At 47.1% G+C, this 17,979-nt stretch overlaps 1 protein-coding gene across 2 annotated transcripts in view; it reads left to right on the top strand.

Annotated features, from left to right (window-relative positions):
* The window catches only part of glra3 (glycine receptor, alpha 3), a 71,633-nt gene that overhangs the window by 17,815 nt on the left and 35,839 nt on the right, over positions 1-17,979 (top strand). For both annotated transcript variants that reach the window (XM_072384043.1, XM_072384044.1), the window contains exons 2-3: positions 253-383; positions 2,530-2,597. In XM_072384043.1, the coding sequence (XP_072240144.1) occupies positions 253-383; positions 2,530-2,597 (199 nt within the window). The remainder of the gene's footprint in view (positions 1-252; positions 384-2,529; positions 2,598-17,979) is intronic.

A 17,979-nucleotide genomic window follows, 5' to 3' on the forward strand; every position in this document is an offset into this window, starting at 1 on the left:
TTATTGCCAGTTTCCTTTCAGTTCCACTCATCGTTGGACCGTCTCTGCAGCACTTTGATTATTAAAAGTTTATTTCTTCCTTCTTCTTCCTGCCTCTTGCCTGAGAGTTTTGGTCCTCCGCTGCTAACTGAAACGACAGGAGTTTTCCCGTTTTCACAGCTCACTGGCTGAGCTTTATAACTTCCGTTGGGTTTTACTTCCACGTCCAGCTGTAACCATGGTAACCACGTAAGATCTGTTTTTCTATGGCAGTGCGAGTTGGTGTAAGGAGATGGACGGTGCTGCGAGGGCGCGGCACGCACCGATGTCTCCCTCTGACTTCCTGGACAAACTGATGGGGAGGACGTCTGGATATGATGCCCGTATAAGACCGAACTTTAAAGGTATTTATGAAGCCACATGGTACTTAACTTTACTTTAAGAATATTCTTCTATAACTGGGTTTGAACATTATGATCACAGCTTCTTTCTTGCAAAAACGTTTTGGGTGTGAAATTATCTTTCAAAACATTAGAGATGAATGAAGTCAAATAATTTCTCTGAGCTTCTACTCCTCTGTCATGGAAGTTATTGTGCAGAATTTGGGGCGTTGCTTCTGTAGCTTAGCAACAACTCAGCTGATGATGTCACACACAGCGTCAGCAGGTAACTCAGGTGAACTCTCAGCAGACAACATGGACAGAAACTCACAGCCAGCAGCTCAACATCTGGGCTGCAGAGACGCTCCAGGATTCCACCATCTGTTGTTAACCAGCTCTGTGATCCTCCTCCTTTACTGTTAGCGCTCTGTCTGCAGTCTCTGTCTGCCCGGATAGTCTTAAAGCTGAGCAGAGAGCTGTTAGAGTTGTTCCTGCAGCCAGGTCCAGGATTCCACCATCTGTTGTTAACCAGCTCTGTGATCCTCCTCCTTTACTGTTAGCGCTCTGTCTGCAGTCTCTGTCTGCCCGGATAGTCTTAAAGCTGAGCAGAGAGCTGTTAGAGTTGTTCCTGCAGCCAGGTCCAGGATTCCACCATCTGTTGTTAACCAGCTCTGTGATCCTCCTCCTTTACTGTTAGCGCTCTGTCTGCAGTCTCTGTCTGCCCGGATAGTCTTAAAGCTGAGCAGAGAGCTGTTAGAGTTGTTCCTGCAGCCAGGTCCAGGATTCCACCATCTGTTGTTAACCAGCTCTGTGATCCTCCTCCTTTACTGTTAGCGCTCTGTCTGCAGTCTCTGTCTGCCCGGATAGTCTTAAAGCTGAGCAGAGAGCTGTTAGAGCTGTTCCTGCAGCCAGGTCCAGGATTCCACCATCTGTTGTTAACCAGCTCTGTGATCCTCCTCCTTTACTGTTAGCGCTCTGTCTGCAGTCTCTGTCTGCCCGGATAGTCTTAAAGCTGAGCAGAGAGCTGTTAGAGCTGTTCCTGCAGCCAGGTCCAGGATTCCACCATCTGTTGTTAACCAGCTCTGTGATCCTCCTCCTTTACTGTTAGCGCTCTGTCTGCAGTCTCTGTCTGCCCGGATAGTCTTAAAGCTGAGCAGAGAGCTGTTAGAGTTGTTCCTGCAGCCAGGTCCAGGATTCCACCATCTGTTGTTAACCAGCTCTGTGATCCTCCTCCTTTACTGTTAGCGCTCTGTCTGCAGTCTCTGTCTGCCCGGATAGTCTTAAAGCTGAGCAGAGAGCTGTTAGAGCTGTTCCTGCAGCCAGGTCTCTGTCTGATATTCCTGCTGTGTCCTCATCAGGGCTCCAGACTCGTACATTTTATCCACCAGAGATCTCACATTTCCCCTGATGATTAAAGGAAGAAATGGTTTAAACTTCCTCCTTTTCCTCCATTTTGTTCCTGCTCTGCATCCTAGACGTCTCCTCTTCAGCTCATCTGGATTTGGGCTCTTATTCCAGGCATTACTTGGGCTTTGGAAAGCTCAGTTAGCTGCTCCAGCATGCAAAGAACGATGTAAAAAGCAGAAATCATTCCACAGCTTCCGAACAGAAACGTGTTTCAGAAATCTGTGTTTTCACAGAAAAAACTCAGGAAGATGCAGTCTGTCCGGAGCTGAAAGAGAAAGTTACACTATGATAAGATCACAGAAGGAAAAGTTGAAAGCTGCAGTATCATAGATGGTATGTGAGCCCCCTGAATCAGGGCTCCTACCAGCTGCTGAGGATGTTCACACCAACGCTCCACACAGATGCAGGACGTGAGAGGCAGCCTTCAGACACTAAAACAAATATGTTCCAGGCTAACTTCAGAAGAAACGTCTACAGAACAAGCTTCATTAAATGAATGAGTCCTCTGGGAGTTATGGCCTGGAGCACCTGACATAAACTGGATTTTCTTTGGTTTTTGGTTCAGTTTAAATTCATTAAAGATGTGTGAAAAATGTTAACCTTTCCCAGCTGGAAAAGCTTTGTTTTGAGGCACCCACTGGATGCATGTTAATATGCAACACGTCCGCCGAAGGCTGGACTCGGCACAGAAAGCGTTGGAGCGGTTTCTCTTATACTTGCTGTAACGTTCTGTCCGGTCTAACCCGTCTGTCGCCTCCTGCAGGTCCTCCGGTCAACGTTTCCTGTAACATTTTCATCAACAGCTTCGGCTCCATCGCTGAGACCACCATGGTGAGTGCAATCCCAGTAAATTGGCTAAAGTTGTTTTTCTTCAAGGGATGTTCTGACCTTAAATGATTTAAGACACTTTCCGTAATGAAAGATGAATTTGTCTTTGGCGAGGCATTAATCATGGAAATGTTGTGTGCATTTTGCATGTGGGCACTGAAAGGCTTTTTGCACTCGGCAGCTGGTTGCAGAACACATTTGTCCTTGAGAGAACGACATAAATAAATACAGGAAGTTTGAAGTGGAGGGCTGAATGCTTTGGGTCTGCTGCTGGATCACACAACATTAAGTCAGGATGTGGTCTGAGGGCAGTTTTGGTGGTCTGGGGCGGCTCGTCTGACTGCTGACTGTGGTGGAAATTCTGCTGTTTATTTATGAGGTGCAGCAGTAGGAGCACCTGCTGCTCTGAAGCCTGCAGTTTGGAGACCGATGGGCCTTTAATGCACCTGACCTCCCTGATCTCACACTAACTCATATCCTGAGGCTTACAGTAGTATTAGAACAATAATTAGAGTTTAAAAACACAATACTCTTATTGTTAGCACCAGTTGTTTAGCTTTAGAAATTAGATCAGATCTTTCATGTCGAGCTAAGCTCAGTTTAATGAGCTGAGAAACTCTTTTACCAGCTCTGGAAACTGGTGCAGAGGAACAGAATCGCTGGTCTGTCGGAGGTCAGCTGTGTAGTTCTTATGTTTCTGTATTTATCAGAAGCTTTTATCCAAAGAGACTTACAAATGAAGATATAACAGCTACATAAAAAGCTAACAATAAGCTCCATAGAAGGAACCCAGGAGTCCGACTCTGTCAGAGGGGACAGAGTAGAGATAGGGTGCAGGCATAGAAGGAAGTGCAGAAAGATAAAGTGCAGAGATAGAGGGGGGAGGGAAGTACAAGGTAAGTGCTGGGATAGGAGATGCTCTCTGAAGAGCTGGGTTTTCAGGAGCTTCTTGAAGATAGACAGGGACGCCCCTGTTCTGGTAGCGCTCGGTAGGTCATTCCACCATCGTGGGACGACACATGAACAGAGTTTGGATTGTCTTAGGCGTGGTGTAGGAGCTGCTAGACGACAATCCTGGGACCAACGGAGGGACCCAGTTGGGACAGAAGCCTTTGCAAGAGCATTCAAGTAGATGGAGCCGTTCCATTAAGCTCTTTGTAGCTAACATCAGGGACTTGAACCTGATGCTAAGGGCAGCCAGAGGAGCTCAATGAACAGAGGGGGGACGTGTTCTTTTAGGCTGATCCAAGACCAGACGCACCGCCGCGTTCTGGACCATCTGCAGAGGTTTCACAGGCTGGAGACCAGTTAGGAGACCAGTTAGGAAACCAGTTAGGAAACCAGTTAGGAGAGCAGTTAGGAAACCAGTTAGGAAACCAGTTAGGAGACCAGTTAGGAGAGCAGTTAGGAGACCAGTTAGGAGACCAGTTAGGAGAGCAGTTAGGAGAGCAGTTAGGAAACCAGTTAGGAAACCAGTTAGGAGACCAGTTAGGAGAGCAGTTAGGAAACCAGTTAGGAAACCAGTTAGGAGACCAGTTAGGAAACCAGTTAGGAGACCAGTTAGGAGACCAGTTAGGAGAGCAGTTAGGAGAGCAGTTAGGAGAGCAGGTAGGAGACCAGTTAGGAAACCAGTTAGGAGACCAGTTAGGAGACCAGTTAGGAGACCAGTTAGGAGAGCAGTTAGGAGAGCAGGTAGGAAACCAGTTAGGAGACCAGTTAGGAAACCAGTTAGGAGACCAGTTAGGAGAGCAGTTAGGAGAGCAGGTAGGAGACCAGTTAGGAAACCAGTTAGGAGACCAGTTAGGAGACCAGTTAGGAGACCAGTTAGGAGAGCAGTTAGGAGAGCAGGTAGGAGAGCAGGTAGGAGACCAGTTAGGAAACCAGTTAGGAGACCAGTTAGGAGACCAGTTAGGAGACCAGTTAGGAGAGCAGTTAGGAGAGCAGGTAGGAGACCAGTTAGGAAACCAGTTAGGAGACCAGTTAGGAGACCAGTTAGGAGAGCAGTTAGGAAACCAGTTAGGAAACCAGTTAGGAGACCAGTTAGGAGAGCAGTTAGGAAACCAGTTAGGAAACCAGTTAGGAGACCAGTTAGGAAACCAGTTAGGAGACCAGTTAGGAGACCAGTTAGGAGAGCAGTTAGGAGAGCAGGTAGGAGACCAGTTAGGAAACCAGTTAGGAAACCAGTTAGGAGACCAGTTAGGAAACCAGTTAGGAGACCAGTTAGGAGACCAGTTAGGAGACCAGTTAGGAAACCAGTTAGGAGACCAGTTAGGAGAGCAGTTAGGAGAGCAGGTAGGAGACCAGTTAGGAAACCAGTTAGGAGACCAGTTAGGAGACCAGTTAGGAAACCAGTTAGGAGACCAGTTAGGAGACCAGTTAGGAGACCAGTTAGGAGAGCAGTTAGGAAACCAGTTAGGAAACCAGTTAGGAGACCAGTTAGGAGAGCAGTTAGGAAACCAGTTAGGAAACCAGTTAGGAGACCAGTTAGGAAACCAGTTAGGAGACCAGTTAGGAGACCAGTTAGGAGAGCAGGTAGGAGACCAGTTAGGAAACCAGTTAGGAGAGCAGTTAGGAAACCAGTTAGGAAACCAGTTAGGAGACCAGTTAGGAGAGCAGGTAGGAGACCAGTTAGGAAACCAGTTAGGAAACCAGTTAGGAGACCAGTTAGGAGACCAGTTAGGAAACCAGTTAGGAAACAAATTAGGAGACCAGTTAGGAGAGCAGTTAGGAAACCAGTTAGGAGACCAGTTAGGAAACCAGTTAGGAGACCAGTTAGGAGACCAGTTAGGAGAGCAGTTAGGAAACCAGTTAGGAGACCAGTTAGGAGAGCAGTTAGGAAACCAGTTAGGAAACAAATTAGGAGACCAGTTAGGAAACCAGTTAGGAAACCAGTTAGGAGACCAGTTAGGAAACCAGTTAGGAGACCAGTTAGGAAACCAGTTAGGAAACAAATTAGGAGACCAGTTAGGAGAGCAGTTAGGAAACCAGTTAGGAGACCAGTTAGGAAACCAGTTAGGAGACCAGTTAGGAGAGCAGTTAGGAAACCAGTTAGGAAACCAGTTAGGAGACCAGTTAGGAGAGCAGTTAGGAGAGCAGGTAGGAAACCAGTTAGGAAACCAGTTAGGAGACCAGTTAGGAAACCAGTTAGGAGACCAGTTAGGAGACCAGTTAGGAGAGCAGTTAGGAGAGCAGGTAGGAGACCAGTTAGGAAACCAGTTAGGAGACCAGTTAGGAGACCAGTTAGGAGACCAGTTAGGAGACCAGTTAGGAGAGCAGTTAGGAGAGCAGTTAGGAGAGCAGGTAGGAGACCAGTTAGGAAACCAGTTAGGAGACCAGTTAGGAGACCAGTTAGGAGACCAGTTAGGAGAGCAGTTAGGAGAGCAGGTAGGAAACCAGTTAGGAGACCAGTTAGGAAACCAGTTAGGAGACCAGTTAGGAGAGCAGTTAGGAGAGCAGGTAGGAGACCAGTTAGGAAACCAGTTAGGAGACCAGTTAGGAAACCAGTTAGGAGACCAGTTAGGAGAGCAGTTAGGAGAGCAGGTAGGAGAGCAGGTAGGAGACCAGTTAGGAAACCAGTTAGGAGACCAGTTAGGAGACCAGTTAGGAGAGCAGTTAGGAGAGCAGGTAGGAGACCAGTTAGGAAACCAGTTAGGAGACCAGTTAGGAGACCAGTTAGGAGACCAGTTAGGAAACCAGTTAGGAAACCAGTTAGGAGACCAGTTAGGAGAGCAGTTAGGAAACCAGTTAGGAAACCAGTTAGGAGACCAGTTAGGAAACCAGTTAGGAGACCAGTTAGGAGACCAGTTAGGAGAGCAGTTAGGAGAGCAGGTAGGAGACCAGTTAGGAAACCAGTTAGGAAACCAGTTAGGAGACCAGTTAGGAAACCAGTTAGGAGACCAGTTAGGAGACCAGTTAGGAGACCAGTTAGGAAACCAGTTAGGAGACCAGTTAGGAGAGCAGTTAGGAGAGCAGGTAGGAGACCAGTTAGGAAACCAGTTAGGAAACCAGTTAGGAGACCAGTTAGGAAACCAGTTAGGAGACCAGTTAGGAGACCAGTTAGGAGACCAGTTAGGAGACCAGTTAGGAGAGCAGTTAGGAAACCAGTTAGGAAACCAGTTAGGAGACCAGTTAGGAGAGCAGTTAGGAAACCAGTTAGGAAACCAGTTAGGAGACCAGTTAGGAAACCAGTTAGGAGACCAGTTAGGAGACCAGTTAGGAGAGCAGGTAGGAGACCAGTTAGGAAACCAGTTAGGAGAGCAGTTAGGAAACCAGTTAGGAAACCAGTTAGGAGACCAGTTAGGAGAGCAGGTAGGAGACCAGTTAGGAAACCAGTTAGGAAACCAGTTAGGAGACCAGTTAGGAGACCAGTTAGGAAACCAGTTAGGAAACAAATTAGGAGACCAGTTAGGAGAGCAGTTAGGAAACCAGTTAGGAGACCAGTTAGGAAACCAGTTAGGAGACCAGTTAGGAGACCAGTTAGGAGAGCAGTTAGGAAACCAGTTAGGAAACCAGTTAGGAGACCAGTTAGGAGAGCAGTTAGGAAACCAGTTAGGAAACAAATTAGGAGACCAGTTAGGAAACCAGTTAGGAAACCAGTTAGGAGACCAGTTAGGAAACCAGTTAGGAGACCAGTTAGGAGACCAGTTAGGAAACCAGTTAGGAAACAAATTAGGAGACCAGTTAGGAGAGCAGTTAGGAAACCAGTTAGGAGACCAGTTAGGAAACCAGTTAGGAGACCAGTTAGGAGAGCAGTTAGGAAACCAGTTAGGAAACCAGTTAGGAGACCAGTTAGGAGAGCAGTTAGGAGAGCAGGTAGGAGACCAGTTAGGAAACCAGTTAGGAAACCAGTTAGGAGACCAGTTAGGAAACCAGTTAGGAGACCAGTTAGGAGACCAGTTAGGAGAGCAGGTAGGAGACCAGTTAGGAAACCAGTTAGGAGAGCAGTTAGGAAACCAGTTAGGAAACCAGTTAGGAGACCAGTTAGGAGAGCAGGTAGGAGACCAGTTAGGAAACCAGTTAGGAAACCAGTTAGGAGACCAGTTAGGAGAGCAGTTAGGAGAGCAGGTAGGAGACCAGTTAGGAAACCAGTTAGGAAACCAGTTAGGAGACCAGTTAGGAGACCAGTTAGGAGACCAGTTAGGAAACCAGTTAGGAAACAAATTAGGAGACCAGTTAGGAGAGCAGTTAGGAAACCAGTTAGGAGACCAGTTAGGAAACCAGTTAGGAGAGCAGGTAGGAGACCAGTTAGGAGACCAGTTAGGAAACCTGTTAGGAGACCAGTTAGGAAACCAGTTAGGAAACCAGTTAGGAAACAAATTAGGAGACCAGTTAGGAGAGCAGTTAGGAGACCAGTTAGGAGACCAGTTAGGAGAGCAGTTAGGAGACCAGTTAGGAGACCAGTTAGGAGACCAGTTAGGAAACCAGTTAGGAGACCAGTTAGGAGAGCAGTTAGGAGACCAGTTAGGAGACCAGTTAGGAGAGCAGTTAGGAGACCAGTTAGGAGACCAGTTAGGAGAGCAGTTAGGAGACCAGTTAGGAAACCAGTTAGGAGACCAGTTAGGAGAGCAGTTAGGAGACCAGTTAGGAGACCAGTTAGGAGAGCAGTTAGGAAACCAGTTAGGAAACCAGTTAGGAGAGCAGTTAGGAGACCAGTTAGGAGACCAGTTAGGAAACCAGTTAGGAGAGCAGTTAGGAGAGCAGTTAGGAGACCAGTTAGGAGACCAGTTAGGAGAGCAGTTAGGAGAGCAGTTAGGAGACCAGTTAGGAGACCAGTTAGGAGACCAGTTAGGAAACCAGTTAGGAGACCAGTTAGGAGAGCAGTTAGGAGACCAGTTAGGAGAGCAGTTAGGAGACCAGTTAGGAGACCAGTTAGGAGAGCAGTTAGGAGAGCGTTGCAGGAGTCGTTCTTTTCCTGGGACTGCAGATGAGGTCATGAGGAATGTTAGTTTCACCCACAGGCATACGTAATTATCTGGTAACAGCACGGTCGATACGCCAACAGCAGAGTTAAAGCACAGAACAAAGCGAGCTGATACACTGCGGTGGAGCAACATGTGGATCCTCCCATTTCCAAACGCTGGACAGGAAGAACCTTCATTATCTGCAGCCGGACAGTATTAGGCTGGTAGAGTTAAGGATGATTTAGCTCCAAGTCTTACCCCCGGGTCCCTTCGGATGGCCGTGTTTGTCCATCAGGCAGCTCCTTGGAGTGTTTCAGTTGTATTCAATCAGATAAAATCCTATAATTCTCTGCTCCTAAAACTCACATAGTTCATTTCCACGCCTCATTCTCTCCTTTATCGTTCCTGTTGGTTCAGTTGTTGAAAACATCTCGTGCTCTTAGGCCGATTTATTGATCTGTGCACCCCTGGTTGCAAATAATGGCACAACCAGAAGTTATTCTGTCGCTGTCATGCACTTAAACACAAAACTTCTTGCATTTCAGTCGCTAATGTAAATCCTGACTGTAGATTTACCAGAAAACTGGACCATAAACCATTAAAATGTGACTTTGTTTAATTACTAAAGCAATTACAAAGTGTTTAATTTGTAAAGAGAAGGCCACAGAGCTTAAATATGTGGCCAGAGAGGAAGTCACGGTGACAAATAGAGATAATGAAGAGAGAAGCAGACAGAAACCAGAGGAGACAGATGAGCAGACAGGAATAGCAGATGTGCAGTGAAGACATTTACTGGCTCTGACAGAAATACTTTAAAGTGACAGGAAGTCGGTCCAGGCTGCACACAAGCTGCTGTGTTATTATTCACACACACACATGGAGGACCGGAGGTTGGTGTGCTTTAGAATAAAACGCATTAAACACCCAGAGATCCGGCCTGCTTTTCAGGAGTGAACGGATGCTACAGCCACTTCAGCTCCTCCAGGATCCAGGAGAGCTGTCTCAGCCTGTTAGGAGGCGCCCGGCCGGTGGGACAAACAAGTGCTAATTTCACTTCATGAAAAACAAAGTCTGCCTCGGAGAAGCTGGTGGATGGCATCCATCCCCGCCTCCAGCAGGCGCTGAGTCATCAACAGGAATGTAAAGCAGAGACGGTGGCCCTTTAATGTACATCACTTCAGTCCCACATGTCACCATGTAACTGCTCAGATTATGAAATGACCATCGAGGCCTTGGTGTGAGGCCGGGTTCCGCCTCTGACTGATGGAAACATGCATTTGTCTGTGAGCCAGTCATGATGCTCCTCTGTCTGTGGCTCTTACATAATGAGCCGAGCTGGTCCAGCTTCTCCGGAGACGGATGATTGAAGCGACAGGGTCTGAGAGCTTCCTGCCCCACCGGGAGTTGTTCTGATGCAACATTTGTATGTTTGTGTGTTTTCCTGCCAACAAGGAAACGTCACGAGAACAATATTACTTTAACTATTCATCGGACCCATGTGAGTGTTTTATGGCACATGTGTGGGACCCGGCTTTATTTCTTTTTATGGCTTCTGATCAGTCAATTTTATTAACCTTTATTTATACAGGTAAAATCTCACTGAGACCCAGGGTCTCACCTGCTTTAGGGAGGCAGCAAAACACAAAGTTACAGATTAACTGAAGGTACAAGAGACAAAAACAGGAACATATGATAATTAATAATAATAAAATTAAAGAAATAACTGCAGGGGAATATCATGGAGTTAGTTTAAATGAGCTTCCACAAACAAAAATGGCTCCAATTCTTCTCCCTGTTCGCCAAAGACTTTTACCAACGAATCTGGAGCTGCATTACTATGACTAATAGATCAAAAACTGTGTTTGTATTAGTATTTAAAGGCTTTGCTTTATTAATTAGTGTCAGAGGAGCTGAGGAGGAAAGCAGAGGAATCAGTCTGAGGACAAGTTTCAGGAGAAAAAAGAAAGACGGAGAGGATTCAGGTCGATAAAGGCAGAGAACAAACACTGTTTTAGTTGTAAATTAAGCTGTTTCTGCTCTTCAGTTGTTCTGCCTTCAGATTGTTGGGTAGTGGGGGGGCAGGAAATTAGATGACTGCTATCTCCAGCTTCACCACTAGATGTCAGTAATCGTTGCACTGCGCAGCTTATTCCTATCGAACGGTGTGGATCCAAGTGGAAATGTTTCTTCTTCAGTCTGATGATGGAGACGTATTGTTGAAGTGTTTTTCCCGTGCAGAGGTTGCCTTTCTGACCCCACAGCTGTTGTGGAGCCGAGGGTTTGATTTCCGATGGTTTAGGACCAAGGAAGCTGGACCATGTCTTCTCTGGTCCTCGACTTTAGCACCACCAGCTCACTCCGGTTTGTTCGCCCCAAACCTTTGAAAGTTTGTTTTAAAAGTGTTTGACAAACTTGATGCGAGATCGACTCGTTGCCGTGGCGACCCCTGATAAAGGGAGAGGCCGAAAGAAGGAGAAGCGTTTTAAATGTGTTTGACAGTCAGAAACACACCAGATGACTATAAGCTTTTGGTTGGAAACAGTTTCCTTATTCAGTTGAATGTTAACAGATGGTTGTAGGAAACTGACATGTGGCAGGCAGGCGGTCACAGACACCACGAACATGTGGAGCTGAACAAAGACTGAGATCCTTCTTTACCAGCACATCCGTCATGAGCTAAATCTGCTGATTTAAAGTAGATCAGAAGGTCAGCTGCTGGAGGAAGTGAAACACAGTGATGCGGGAGCCATATGTCACATTAGGATTACGACCTTGTTCTCTGCTCATCATCTGTGATGACACCACATATTCAAATCTGTTTCACCAACCAGGAAGGGAGCAAAACTAATCCGCTGTAATGTCAGCTGCCTTTAACTCGATGAACTACTTTAATGCACATGATGAATGGACAAAAGAGACTTTTTTTTAAGAATGTGCTGGCAGAAATAACGCATCTGAGCTTCAGACGCCCTGATATATGCTCCCAGGAACAGGAAGAAGGAGTTTTACACCTCAGACGCCCTGATATATGCTCCCAGGAGCAGGAAGAAGGAGTTTTACACTTCAGACGCCCTGATATATGCTCCCAGGAGCAGGAAGAAGGAGTTTTACACTTCAGACGCCCTGATATATGCTCCCAGGAGCAGGAAGAAGGAGTTTTACACCTCAGACGCCCTGATATATGCTCCCAGGAACAGGAAGAAGGAGTTTTACACTTCAGACGCCCTGATATATGCTCCCAGGAGCAGGAAGAAGGAGTTTTACACTTCAGACGCCCTGATATATGCTCCCAGGAGTAGGAAGAAGGAGTTTTACACTTCAGACGCCCTGATATATGCTCCCAGGAGCAGGAAGAAGGAGTTTTACACTTCAGACGCCCTGATATATGCTCCCAGGAGCAGGAAGAAGGAGTTTTACACTTCAGACGCCCTGATATATGCTCCCAGGAGCAGGAAGAAGGAGTTTTACACCTCAGACGCCCTGATATATGCTCCCAGGAACAGGAAGAAGGAGTTTTACACTTCAGACGCCCTGATATATGCTCCAAGGAGCAGGAAGAAGGAGTTTTACACTTCAGACGCCCTGATATATGCTCCCAGGAGCAGGAAGAAGGAGTTTTACACCTCAGACGCCCTGATATATGCTCCCAGGAACAGGAAGAAGGAGTTTTACACTTCAGACGCCCTGATATATGCTCCCAGGAACAGGAAGAAGGAGTTTTACACCTCAGACGCCCTGATATATGCTCCCAGGAGCAGGAAGAAGGAGTTTTACACCTCAGACGCCCTGATATATGCTCCCAGGAACAGGAAGAAGGAGTTTTACACTTCAGACGCCCTGATATATGCTCCCAGGAGCAGGAAGAAGGAGTTTTACACTTCAGACGCCCTGATATATGCTCCCAGGAGCAGGAAGAAGGAGTTTTACACTTCAGACGCCCTGATATATGCTCCCAGGAGCAGGAAGAAGGAGTTTTACACTTCAGACGCCCTGATATATGCTCCCAGGAGCAGGAAGAAGGAGTTTTACACTTCAGACGCCCTGATATATGCTCCCAGGAGCAGGAAGAAGGAGTTTTACACTTCAGACGCCCTGATATCTGCTCCCAGGAACAGGAAGAAGGAGTTTTACACTTCAGACACCCTGATATCTGCTCCCAGGAACAGGAAGAAGGAATTTTACACTTCAGACGCCCTGATATATGCTCCCAGGAACAGGAAGGAGTTTTACACTTCAGACGCCCTGATATATGCTCCCAGGAGCAGGAAGAAGGAGTTTTACACTTCAGACGCCCTGATATCTGCTCCCAGGAACAGGAAGAAGGAGTTTTACACTTCAGACGCCCTGATATATGCTCCCAGGAACAGGAAGAAGGAGTTTTACACTTCAGACGCCCTGATATCTGCTCCCAGGAACAGGAAGAAGGAGTTTTACACTTCAGACGCCCTGATATATGCTCCCAGGAGCAGGAAGAAGGAGTTTTACACTTCAGACGCCCTGATATATGCTCCCAGGAACAGGAAGAAGGAGTTTTACACCTCAGACGCCCTGATATATGCTCCCAGGAACAGGAAGAAGGAGTTTTACACTTCAGACGCCCTGATATCTGCTCCCAGGAACAGGAAGAAGGAGTTTTACACTTCAGACGCCCTGATATATGCTCCCAGGAGCAGGAAGAAGGAGTTTTACACTTCAGACGCCCTGATATATGCTCCCAGGAGCAGGAAGAAGGAGTTTTACACTTCAGACGCCCTGATATATGCTCCCAGGAGCAGGAAGAAGGAGTTTTACACTTCAGACGCCCTGATATATGCTCCCAGGAACAGGAAGAAGGAGTTTTACACTTCAGACGCCCTGATATATGCTCCTAGGAACAGGAAGAAGGAGTTTTACACTTCAGACGCCCTGATATATGCTCCCAGGAGCAGGAAGAAGGAGTTTTACACTTCAGACGCCCTGATATATGCTCCCAGGAACAGGAAGAAGGAGTTTTACACTTCAGACGCCCTGATATATGCTCCCAGGAACAGGAAGAAGGAGTTTTACACCTCAGACGCCCTGATATATGCTCCCAGGAACAGGAAGAAGGAGTTTTACACTTCAGACGCCCTGATATATGCTCCCAGGAACAGGAAGAAGGAGTTTTACACTTCAGACGCCCTGATATATGCTCCCAGGAACAGGAAGAAGGAGTTTTACACTTCAGACGCCCTGATATCTGCTCCCAGGAACAGGAAGAAGGAGTTTTACACTTCAGACGCCCTGATATATGCTCCCAGGAACAGGAAGATTGAGGTTTACACTTCAGACGCCCTGATATATGCTCCCAGGAACAGGAAGAAGGAGTTTTACACTTCAGACGCCCTGATATATGCTCCCAGGAACAGGAAGGAGTTTTACACTTCAGACGCCCTGATATATGCTCCCAGGAACAGGAAGAAGGAGTTTTACACTTCAGATGCCCTGATATATGCTCCCAGGAACAGGAAGAAGGAGTTTTACACTTCAGACGCCCTGATATATGCTCCCAGGAACAGGAAGAAGGAGTTTTACACTTCAGACGCCCTGATATATGCTCCCAGGAACAGGAAGAAGGAGTTTTACACTTCAGACGCCCTGATATATGCTCCCAGGAACAGGAAGAAGGAGTTTTACACTTCAGATGCCCTGATATATGCTCCCAGGAACAGGAAGAAGGAGTTTTACACTTCAGACGCCCTGATATATGCTCCCAGGAACAGGAAGAAGGAGTTTTACACTTCAGACGCCCTGATATATGCTCCCAGGAACAGGAAGAAGGAGTTTTACACTTCAGACGCCCTGATATATGCTCCCAGGAACAGGAAGAAGGAGTTTTACACTTCAGACGCCCTGATATATGCTCCCAGGAACAGGAAGAAGGAGTTTTACACTTCAGACGCCCTGATATAGGCTCCTAGGAACAGGAAGAAGGAGTTTTACACTTCAGACGCCCTGATATAGGCTCCCAGGAACAGGAAGAAGGAGTTTTACACTTCAGACGCCCTGATATATGCTCCCAGGAACAGGAAGAAGGAGTTTTACGCTTCAGACGCCCTGATATCTGCTCCCAGGAGCAGGAAGAAGGAGTTTTACACTTCAGACGCCCTGATATATGCTCCCAGGAACAGGAAGAAGGAGTTTTACGCTTCAGACGCCCTGATATCTGCTCCCAGGAGCAGGAAGAAGGAGTTTTACACTTCAGACGCCCTGATATAGGCTCCTAGGAACAGGAAGAAGGAGTTTTACACTTCAGACGCCCTGATATATGCTCCCAGGAGCAGGAAGAAGGAGTTTTACACTTCAGACGCCCTGATATATGCTCCCAGGAACAGGAAGAAGGAGTTTTACACTTCAGACGCCCTGATATCTGCTCCCAGGAACAGGAAGAAGGAGTTTTACACTTCAGACGCCCTGATATATGCTCTCAGGAACAGGAAGAAGGAGTTTTACACTTCAGACGCCCTGATATATGCTCCCAGGAACAGGAAGAAGGAGTTTTACACCTCAGACGCCCTGATATATGCTCCCAGGAACAGGAAGAAGGAGTTTTACACTTCAGACGCCCTGATATCTGCTCCCAGGAACAGGAAGAAGGAGTTTTACACTTCAGACGCCCTGATATATGCTCCCAGGAGCAGGAAGAAGGAGTTTTACACTTCAGACGCCCTGATATATGCTCCCAGGAGCAGGAAGAAGGAGTTTTACACTTCAGACGCCCTGATATATGCTCCCAGGAGCAGGAAGAAGTAGTTTTACACTTCAGACGCCCTGATATATGCTCCCAGAAACAGGAAGAAGGAGTTTTACACTTCAGACGCCCTGATATATGCTCCCAGGAACAGGAAGGAGTTTTACACTTCAGACGCCCTGATATATGCTCCCAGGAACAGGAAGAAGGAGTTTTACACTTCAGATGCCCTGATATATGCTCCCAGGAACAGGAAGAAGGAGTTTTACACTTCAGACGCCCTGATATATGCTCCCAGGAACAGGAAGAAGGAGTTTTACACTTCAGACGCCCTGATATATGCTCCCAGGAACAGGAAGAAGGAGTTTTACACTTCAGACGCCCTGATATATGCTCCCAGGAACAGGAAGAAGGAGTTTTACACTTCAGATGCCCTGATATATGCTCCCAGGAACAGGAAGAAGGAGTTTTACACTTCAGACGCCCTGATATATGCTCCCAGGAACAGGAAGAAGGAGTTTTACACTTCAGACGCCCTGATATATGCTCCCAGGAACAGGAAGAAGGAGTTTTACACTTCAGACGCCCTGATATATGCTCCCAGGAACAGGAAGAAGGAGTTTTACACTTCAGACGCCCTGATATATGCTCCCAGGAACAGGAAGAAGGAGTTTTACACTTCAGACGCCCTGATATAGGCTCCTAGGAACAGGAAGAAGGAGTTTTACACTTCAGACGCCCTGATATAGGCTCCCAGGAACAGGAAGAAGGAGTTTTACACTTCAGACGCCCTGATATATGCTCCCAGGAACAGGAAGAAGGAGTTTTACGCTTCAGACGCCCTGATATCTGCTCCCAGGAGCAGGAAGAAGGAGTTTTACACTTCAGACGCCCTGATATAGGCTCCTAGGAACAGGAAGAAGGAGTTTTACACTTCAGACGCCCTGATATATGCTCCCAGGAGCAGGAAGAAGGAGTTTTACACTTCAGACGCCCTGATATATGCTCCCAGGAACAGGAAGAAGGAGTTTTACACTTCAGACGCCCTGATATATGCTCCCAGGAACAGGAAGAAGGAGTTTTACACTTCAGACGCCCTGATATATGCTCCCAGGAACAGGAAGAAGGAGTTTTACACTTCAGACGCCCTGATATATGCTCCCAGGAGCAGGAAGAAGGAGTTTTACACTTCAGACGCTCTGATATATGCTCCCAGGAGCAGGAAGAAGTAGTTTTACACTTCAGATGCCCTGATATATGCTCCCAGGAGCAGGAAGAAGGAGTTTTACACTTCAGACGCCCTGATATCTGCTCCCAGGAACAGGAAGAAGGAGTTTTACACTTCAGACGCCCTGATATATGCTCCCAGGAACAGGAAGAAGGAGTTTTACACCTCAGACGCCCTGATATATGCTCCCAGGAACAGGAAGAAGGAGTTTTACACTTCAGACGCCCTGATATATGCTCCCAGGAACAGGAAGAAGGAGTTTTACACTTCAGACGCCCTGATATCTGCTCCCAGGAGCAGGAAGAAGGAGTTTTACACTTCAGACGCCCTGATATATGCTCCCAGGAGCAGGAAGAAGGAGTTTTACACTTCAGACGCCCTGATATATGCTCCCAGGAACAGGAAGAAGGAGTTTTACACTTCAGACGCTCTGATATATGCTCCCAGGAACAGGAAGAAGGAGTTTTACACTTCAGACGCCCTGATATATGCTCCCAGGAACAGGAAGAAGGAGTTTTACACTTCAGACGCTCTGATATATGCTCCCAGGAACAGGAAGAAGGAGTTTTACACTTCAGACGCTCTGATATATGCTCCCAGGAGCAGGAAGAAGGAGTTTTACACTTCAGACGCTCTGATATATGCTCCCAGGAACAGGAAGAAGGAGTTTTACACTTCAGACGCCCTGATATATGCTCCCAGGAACAGGAAGAAGGAGTTTTACACTTCAGACGCCCTGATATATGCTCCCAGGAACAGGAAGAAGGAGTTTTACACTTCAGACGCCCTGATATATGCTCCCAGGAACAGGAAGAAGGAGTTTTACACTTCAGACGCCCTGATATCTGCTCCCAGGAGCAGGAAGAAGGAGTTTTACACTTCAGACGCCCTGATATAGGCTCCCAGGAACAGGAAGAAGGAGTTTTACACTTCAGACGCCCTGATATATGCTCCCAGGAGCAGGAAGAAGGAGTTTTACACTTCAGACGCCCTGATATATGCTCCCAGGAACAGGAAGAAGGAGTTTTACACTTCAGACGCCCTGATATATGCTCCCAGGAACAGGAAGAAGGAGTTTTACACTTCAGACGCCCTGATATATGCTCCCAGGAACAGGAAGAAGGAGTTTTACACTTCAGACGCCCTGATATAGGCTCCCAGGAGCAGGAAGAAGGAGTTTTACACTTCAGACGCTCTGATATATGCTCCCAGGAGCAGGAAGAAGTAGTTTTACACTTCAGATGCCCTGATATATGCTCCCAGGAGCAGGAAGAAGGAGTTTTACACTTCAGACGCCCTGATATCTGCTCCCAGGAACAGGAAGAAGGAGTTTTACACTTCAGACGCCCTGATATATGCTCCCAGGAACAGGAAGAAGGAGTTTTACACCTCAGACGCCCTGATATATGCTCCCAGGAACAGGAAGAAGGAGTTTTACACTTCAGACGCCCTGATATATGCTCCCAGGAACAGGAAGAAGGAGTTTTACACTTCAGACGCCCTGATATATGCTCCCAGGAGCAGGAAGAAGGAGTTTTACACCTCAGA

The sequence above is a fragment of the Leuresthes tenuis genome, unplaced genomic scaffold (genome assembly GCF_036924035.1).
Source record: "Leuresthes tenuis unplaced genomic scaffold, fLeuTen1.0.hap1 SCAF_4, whole genome shotgun sequence".
In the NCBI taxonomy this organism is placed as follows: Eukaryota; Metazoa; Chordata; class Actinopteri; order Atheriniformes; family Atherinopsidae; genus Leuresthes; species Leuresthes tenuis.